General features: G+C 40.0%; 1 protein-coding gene across 1 annotated transcript; it reads right to left on the bottom strand.

The window, feature by feature from the left end:
- Window positions 1–341: 341 nt before the first annotated feature.
- Window positions 342–7,497, bottom strand: LOC139723147 (large ribosomal subunit protein eL13-like). The gene is made up of 4 exons (XM_071634410.1): window positions 7,479–7,497; window positions 5,506–5,761; window positions 2,976–3,149; window positions 342–807 (listed from the first exon to the last, which is right to left on the bottom strand). Exons 2-4 carry the CDS (start codon window positions 5,749–5,751, stop codon window positions 583–585), a joined length of 645 nt encoding a protein of 214 aa, XP_071490511.1. The 5' UTR covers window positions 5,752–5,761; window positions 7,479–7,497; the 3' UTR covers window positions 342–582.
- Window positions 7,498–8,960: the final 1,463 nt, after the last annotated feature.

Genomic DNA, 8,960 nt, shown 5'->3' with positions numbered 1-8,960 from the left:
TTGTTGCTCTCCGTTTGTTAAGACACCTCATACCCTCCCTCTCTGTAGATTTCATACACCAATGCTGTTCCATTAGTTTTTGAAGCCTTAGCAATTTATGTCACATTTATTCACAATCCTTTTTCAAAATATTCCAAGACTGCATCCAGACAAGAGATCACACACACACACACACACACACACACACACACACACACACACACACACACACAAACACACATGCACACTTACAATACACAACCACACAGCAGCACTCAATCATGGTCACTCCTCAGTTGGGTGACTGCAGTTTTATGAATATGATAAAAAGAGAAAATCTTCAAACAGTAGGACCAGATGAATACAAGTCACAATACAGATAACATTATCCTGTATTTATTGACAATATGACGTCAGATGTTATGTCACGAAATGTTCATTTCTTGGCATGATGTAAGGGCTTCAGAGATCAGGCACTGAACTCAATGATGTCTCAAATCGCAGGTACCATGATATGCGAGTGTGTGAGGATGTGTTAATGACTTCTCCGGTCAGATCTGTGCTTTGGGGGTGGGGGGGGGGGGGGGGGGGAGTGAAGAGAATTTACTTCTTTTTGGGCTTGGACTGGGCTTCTTCCGCCTCCTTCTCCTTGGCACGCTTGGCACGGATGCCGTGGAGCTTCTGGTTGGAGCGAGCCATGCGCAGGGCCTGGTAGACACTGTGCTTTCTCTCCTCGTCGGTGATGGCCCGGGCCTTCTCACGCCCAACGGTCTTCTTGATTGGCATGACGGGTCCTGCCAGCTGAGTGGCCAGCTTCAACTCAGCCTCCTGAATTGTTGGCAAAGCAAGTTGCACACAAGGAAGAAATGGTGAATCCTCAGAGCAACAACAGCTTTAATTACACACAAAGCAGATTTGGAGATAAAACACAAATTCTGCTTCAGGCAATGAATCTACTGCAAAAGAGGATATTTTCGTGCGACTAATTTTTCACGCTTGGCCGGGAAAGAAGAGTTTCGCATGTTTTTAATTCCGCGGAATCAAGACATCATGCTCAGGAATGTATGGCAAGCAAAAATATTCGCATGCTTTTATTTTTGCGCTAATTTCTGTTCGCGCGAAATGCGCGAAAATTTCAACACCGTGAAAATTTCCACTTTTACAGTAATTCACTTGGCATGAATAAAACATTTTAGCCCTAAAACCAGGCATGACAGATCGTGAACAAGTATAACCACCCTTCCCACTTTCTTAACACTTTGAGGACGGACCGATTTTGCTACAACACACATTTCTTATACACACCTGCCCGAGTACACTTGGGACTCGTCCTCAATGGGTTAATTTTCTGGATTACGTATTTCATATGGTACAGTCTATCTGACCTACCATTCACACTTGCCTGTTGTTTTAGGCTATGGACTGAAAAGTGTCAATACGCCAGACATCTTTCTTTCTAAATCATAATTCATACATGGGTAATCCTCCAAAACATTATCAATTTAACTAAAACAGCAGCATTCCAATGGATAAATAAAATAAAAACACAGCAATATATTGCACACCAATTAAGTTTAGGGCAGTTTCAACTGTGCATAGTTTCAAAGGACATTCTCTTGCAGGTCAGCAGCAAATACGTATACATGTATATCCTGTCTTGTTTCTTGGTTCTTTTCCCCCTTCATGAAAACACTATCAAAGAACATAGAGTGCTGTAAGATTGATACTCTATCATGGGAATTAATGCACTGATGCAAAACAGCCAGAATCTTGAATAACCCAATGGACACTAAACATTTAATTGAAGACTTCTTTGATTTAACTTTTAATTTGATTTGATTTGATAATGGTTTATTGAAACAAACATGCAAAGTCGAAGCCTGAAGGCTAAGTTATAATGCATCACATTGAAAAACATGTCAATTACATCAAACAACATACGATGTATGAACTTTGACCGATTGCACAAGGAGGTCATCTACAGTGCACTCCCGTTATAACGAACATGGTTAAAACAAATTCCAGTTACAACGAAATAAAAATCCAGGTCGCAAAATTATCGAGTCTATATGTTTTTTTATTGTTTATTTGTTCGGTTATAACGAAATTTCGATATAACTAAAGAAAACTGCCGGTCTCGAGGACTTCGTTATAATGGGAGACCACTGTACAGCATGGCAGGATAAGGAGAAAACTTTGGTACCACCATCCCATGAAAAGGATTTCAGACAGAGTGCGGGGACACTATGGGAATAGCGCGACACTTCAGAGATGTGAAACAATTTGGGTAACACACGTCTCGGTGTACTGTTTTTCATATTTTGATCAACTTTGTCAAATGCTCTATCCTCACCATGGACGCTTGGCCATTAAAGGGGAAGGCTAGTAACTGATCAGTGGGAATCAGTGGAAATGCTGGGAGATGATTGTTCCAATCCTTATGGGATTCATTCAAGAGTTCATTGTATATCTATTGTTGTGTGAAAATGATTTGCTTCAGAACAGTCTTATATTCAAGTAATGTGCAGATTAATGCTCCGTCACTGACCAGGGACGCTAACCTGGAAGCATTAAACTGCACATTACTTGAATATGAGACCATTCTGAAGCAAATCATTTTCACACAACAATAGATATACAATGAACTCTTGAATGAATCCCATAAGGATTGGAACAATCATCTCCCAGCATTTCCACTGATTCCCACTGATCAGTTACTAGCCTTCCCCTTTAAGAGGCATCAATTCTACTATGTATGAAGGTAATGAAATTGGCAGAGTTTCTCATCTTTTACATCAAACTTGATATGTCCAGAGCCCTTTATCTGTTCAAGCCAGTGCAATATTTTATTGAAATGTAGTATTTCTGGCATTATCAAAATGACAAACAATAATACATTTTCTATGTGGCTTTCTGGCACAGACAGACCACACTACAACAATCATGCTCTGAGTCAAAACATCAACAAAGTTCATATCAGAATTCCTATTACTCACCTCACTGTCACCCTTCTTGGGCTTGGTGAGCTTCTTGGGGAAGAGGATCAGCTTCGATCTGTACTCCTTGAGGCGCTGGACATTGGCCTGAAGACCCTCCACAGACCGATTCTTCCTTCTGTGGTCAACAGAGATACCAATTGTGGGGGCAAACTTCTTGTGGATTCCAGCAGCCTGCAAGGTACATAAAAAGTTAAACAGGTAAATGTGATATTTTTCTGCAGTAAAAATGTCATGTGCCTTACCCAATTTCAGCAACATTGTATTTATATGACACCAAGAAGGCACATGCCTCTGCAGATGTTTTTTTTCTCACTTTTTTTTTCTTTTTTTTCTTACTCTGTCTTTGTGTCAACTTTATACTTTGGTCTTTAGATCTCAATGAGCAGTGTCATCTATTACCCCTAAAATGATCTCTCATAGCAGACCAATGTACTGTAATATCGTACCAAGTGTTCTGTCTGTGTATAAAATTAGAGTTTTCTTTTTTTAATTAATTCTCAGTAATATTTAAGAGTTTGAGGTTTAACTTTGGATCAGGTCTGCAATTACACTGAGCCCACTATAACACCAATGTTTCAAGCTGTATTCAAGAGACTGATAGCAGCGGCTTTATTCATTTTAGATTTTTTTCGTCAGGAAATAGTCATTTCAAACTCTCTACAGTACAGTGCACTCCCGTTATAAAGAACACGGTTATAAAGAACACGATTATAACAAAATTCCGGTTACAACGAAGTAAAAATTCAGACCGCAACATTATCCACCCTTTGTATTTCATTATCGGTGTTCATTTGTTTGATTATAACGAAATTTCGATATAATGAAAGAAAACTGCTCGTCCTGAGGACTTCGTCATAATGGGAGTCCACTGTATCAAACTTGATTCAATCAAACAGATTCTGGGTCCAATGACATCATCACAACAAATCAAATAGATATGTTTGAAGGGGCATAGCTACAGAGTTTAACCCTATCTCTGTCACATAGATGAAGCCAGAATGTTCAGACATTTTGCAGTGCGGAGACATGGGATTGTTGTTGGCCAGTTCTGATTGTTATTATTGACATTAATGTGTCATGTTATACATCATTTGAAAGCTTATGGTCTATACTTTCATATTACATAATAATCTGAGTGAGGGCGCCCTCACATTTTAAGTAGGACGCCCTCTTATGTCACATAATTATCTTTGCAGACTTACTTGTACATGTTACCACCTCATTTTCTCACACAATATGCTCTTATACCCCAAAAAGGTCTATACAAATGTTGTAGAGGATTTATTCAGCTTTCAGATGATGTGATTATTTTGTCAGTAGCATTAGTACTTTTCATTTTATGAACAAAAGTGTGTGGCAAGTACAACCTACATTTTACACACTTCGCACAATTTCTGGTTTTATGAATGAAATGTTGGCATGAAAGTAGATAAAGCATGCTAACATCTAGTCAGGATGAAAATATTAATTGATTATACGACTTTTACATGTAGTTTAGATTATTCTTGTCCTATAATATTGCCATGTATGGTAAGATAATCTACGGGTAAAAATTGTCACTGAAAATATTCAGTCTTCAGAATGTCCATTCCTGTTGAGTATGCTAGACTCCTTTGCACTCTCCTCATTGAACAGAATTGAACCATCAATGTAGTCATTTGCTTTATGATAAACCTACATTGAACATATTAAGTTTCATAAAGTAACGGTTTATTAGATAATAATGATCGACAGTCAAACATACCTCAGCTTCTAAGCTTCGAGACCGAGACTGTCCAGCTGCGGGTAGGAGGCTACTGTACCCTTATTGCTCCTAGCACCCTGTCCCGCTAGCCCCGGCTAACTAGAGACCCATTGCACCGCTGTTAGTGCTGAGTAAACAGCTACAACTGCTGCACTGAATGTGCAGTGTTCATTTATTCTACAGTTCATTTATGAGGCCGATATCACGAAAACCATACCCCTTCACAGAATTCAAAGATGTTGAAATCCCTATCCTGAATGTTTTCACTTCATATTTTACTATATTGACTTAGATAAAATGGATGAAAATTGACCCATGTGTACGATCTTTTCATCGCACACGGCGATCTTATTACAGTCCCACATATACAGATTCGTGTAAGTTCTCCACACAAGAAACCTATAGCAAAACTGTACACAATACATTGCAGTCTGAATGCAAATAAACATGGGCGGGGCCACCACAATTCTTTTGACTTTGAGAAGGCTTTCCTGATTGGTTGAAGGTGGGGAAGCTTTTTTGCACACTGAATATCGTTTCCTTACACTGTCAGCCAATCACAAATGAGTTTAGAGAGTGGTAGTGTCATAGCCATTGAAGTAATCTGTCAATCAAAATAGGGCCGATTTAATCGGCCCAAACATTTACATGGCAGGTTTTGGGCCGATTTAATCGGCCCGTGACACAGATAGGGTTAAAAGCACACACATACACGAAAGATAGGGAAAAAAGCAAACAAACAGACAAAATAGATGGACATGCAATTTTGTACAGTGTACTTACCTTCAGCTCTTCAAGCGTGAATCCACGTCCGGCCCGGACCTTGTTGTGGTACTTGAAGGTCTGGCAGGTAACCCGAGGTCGCAGTGGTCCAGCAATGGGGCGGGGTGCTATCTTCCTCGCTTTTTTCACACGGTTCCTGTGCCGCCTTTCCTTGCGCATGGGCTGGTCAAACCAGGTGCGGACATAGTTCTGCCACTCCTTGCGGAAGTGGACATTGGGAAGGCGTCTGTTTCCCTTTCGCGTCATGGTGACAACTCTGTTAAGTTCAAAATACACAATAAGTCATTTTACATTTTTTTTAATGATAGACTCCAAAACAGACTCAATCAATGACATTATTAAAGAGAGAACAAATTAATGAAGACTTTGATACAGTGTTGATCTGTGTCCATGTGCTAAAACATAATTTGAAGAAAGATTGGGTGAACGATTTGCGTGCACAGCTAGCTGCACGACACAGACTGTTGAGTGTTGTTATCAATGTCACACGCACCAAATTAACTCGCAATGTTACACCATTTAAGAACCTCTCTGCTCTATCCCCCTCCCGATCCCGGGCTCCCTAGGCTATTTCCCTCACCCCACCAATGTCAACCCTTGACCGAAAGATCGGTCTGTATCTGTCCGTCGGGGAATGTTCCGCGGAGACTGCGTCTGGCTTCACGGATCCCCTCCGTATACAGACCGAAGTCAATGATTGCGGCTCCTGTGTGGAGCAGTCGCGCACAGATCAAACGTTACGATAAACCAAATTTCAGACAGCTTTTGTACATTCAAACAAGTATGACATGACATGACACATTATGCAGCAATATTCGGGATAAATTTCTCACATTGTGCAATCGAAATACTCACATAACCTCAGTTATAATGCAGAAATTTTATCGATATCGCAACATCGCCGTTCGCGAGCAGTAAGTCGCCATTTTGAATCTGTAACAATTGCTAAGCCAATCACATGCGAGGTACGTGTTTTAGTAAAACAAACACGTAGAAACTACCTCGCATGTGATTGGCTATTTTAATAGATTCATAGTGTATGTTTCTGCAGTTTGAATGTGACGACGCGACAGGCTGTGTTTTACGTTGAAAATTCTCCTAAAATGTTGGATTATTCATTAATCTGGTGAGTGTAACGTATTCTTGAAAAAATAAATTCACCATACAAGCTTAAATTTGCCGACCTAGGGCCGTGAATTAGATGCAATCGAGAAGGGTGAGGTACCTCACCCAATTTTCCATAGAGACAGTGGTTAAGAACATCCACACAGCAATGGGTACTGCAACCTTCCGTCTGTCTACGGAGGACAGCGTTAATGGCAAAATATAAAAGAGTCCTCCGGACAGACGGATCTTTCTGTCTATGTCAACCCCATCTGTCCATGCACAGATGCACGTAAATTTTACATCTTGTAAGAACGTCTCACGTTACTGACGTAGATTCTTCAATGTGTACCGCATGTCTCACCAATTGCAATTACACACACGAGTTATTGGCCCTTGCCTTGGCATATCATATCAACCATGATTGCATGACAAGTTCATAACTAACAACATTCCATGTTTGTAATTTAATGTGTGTGTAGTCTTCAGTACAAAATTATAGCTCTGGCTTCTGTAAACAGGGCTATGTTGAGGACATTTATGTGGCGTTGAATTGTGGACAACGTAAATTACATTTACACTTGATTCTACACACAGCCTTGTCGCCGCGCTGTACAGAATGCCGTGCTCGCTGGTAGCTAGTTTGGCTGCTACACGGGACGTATCATTTCGACAAGCCTTTATTACACGTACATCGTCTACTATTTCGTCTTGTGTCGGACGTGTTTTCCACCAACATCACGAATTATCCCAAAGAATAGACATTTCATATTCAACTTAATGTTAAAGAAATGTCCTCATATCAAAATTATGAGCGATTGGCACAGATTAGATTGATTTTCCCACGATATGCATAATGGAGATCCTACCACCACATCAGTGCCCTTCGAAAAGGAAGCTAAGCAACACTTTACCATACAGTTGAAGATTCAGATTTTATTAGTGATGTTATAATGATTAGTCTTATAATATCATACTCATCCAGAATAAAGTAAGGTTTTATTTTAATTTAAAAAATTAATATTCGATATTTTATATTATTATTACAAAAAAGTTCCAAATATTTATATTTTTCTCCCTAAAATTGAGTTGTTGTTAACATTATCACAAAAGTTCTGCTTGGATGTATTGCAGACGGCAATACATTTTCGTTTAGTCGCTACCTTTAATTCTTCGCGTACGAGAGTACAGCAGTTCACACATGTGTGGTGTTTGGGGTGATATTCAGCAGCATCCAGTGTATGCAGCGGTCGTGTGTGATCACTCCCAGCCGATCCTCCAGGCGACCACTCCGTTGAGCTGGCCGGCCGATGAGAAGAAGCTTGCTGGGTCCGCGATACGACTGCGAGCTGGGAATTGTAACTAAGCTGGCTCTGGGCAGCAGAAGGCCGACAGAACGTAATGTGAGTCTTTTTTGGTTGTATCTTGATGATGCAATGTACATGTACCAAGTATCTACTATGATTATGGAAATAACCCACTTTTCATGATAAACATTTAGACATTTATGCAGTAGAATCTTGTCCTTGTATCTTCGTTCATACATGGTGATTGGTATAATCTGGAATACGCTTCGGCTTTCTGGGATCCACATACAGTAAAAAACATCCAAGTTTTAGAAAAGGTGCAAAGACAGGCAGCAAGATTTGTAACCAATTCATACGGGAGGGATATAAGTGTGATGCATCTCCTCAGTAAATTAAACTGGATCCCTCTGAAAGACAGACGAGAGGAACATCGACTCACATGCCTGTACAAGATCCTCCATGGCCACCTGGACATACAGTACGATAACATACTTAGAAACAAGTTCACAAGGGAAAGAAGGGGACATACCAAGCAGTTTGTGATAGATCAAACTTCATCTGATGTCTTTACTCTACAAGTTTTCTTTTTTTCCACGCACTGTAAAAGCATGGAATAACTTGGCTCCACCTACTATTTCCCAAAAGGACCCCCCTAACTAAGTTCAAACATGCCCTGTCTGTCTGAGGACCCTTCCCTCTCATCCCTAAAAAAGTCCACCCTCTACGCAACCTCCAGTTAAAACTCCACAGGAGATGTTTAGGAGGTCTACTTATCCAAGATCCAAGATACTTCATGTTGTTTTGAAGCACAGATGAGTCAGAGTAGGTTCTTCTACTTCTGTTCTTGTAGTATTAGACTTTATATTTTCATTGTATCCTATGCAGGACCTAGTGTAGTCGAGCCTAGGTGAGCAATTTGAAGTGAAACAGCTACTTTTTTTTTCTTTTTTCTCTCCAGGATAGACCATCTACTTTAATTTAATTTAGGTAAGATTTAAATTATTTGTAGGGTCTAAGTTGAAATGTTTATCGTGAACCAATTGA

Source organism: Diadema antillarum, unplaced genomic scaffold, assembly GCF_040938485.1.
Source record: "Diadema antillarum isolate AM-2024a unplaced genomic scaffold, OU_Dant_1.0 scf00000182, whole genome shotgun sequence".
Classification (NCBI taxonomy): domain Eukaryota; kingdom Metazoa; phylum Echinodermata; class Echinoidea; order Diadematoida; family Diadematidae; genus Diadema; species Diadema antillarum.
This window is presented reverse-complemented; position numbering and strand designations above follow the sequence as displayed.

Coding starts and splice junctions, on each gene's coding strand:
- LOC139723147 (XM_071634410.1), bottom strand. CDS start 5,751: ATGACGCGAAAGGGAAACAGACGCCTTCCCAATGTCCACTTCCGCAAG. Junction 3,150..5,505: donor TCACGCTTGAAGAGCTGAAG/GTAAGTACACTG, acceptor TGTACCTTGCAG/GCTGCTGGAATCCACAAGAA. Junction 808..2,975: donor CCAAGAAGGGTGACAGTGAG/GTGAGTAATAGG, acceptor CCAACAATTCAG/GAGGCTGAGTTGAAGCTGGC.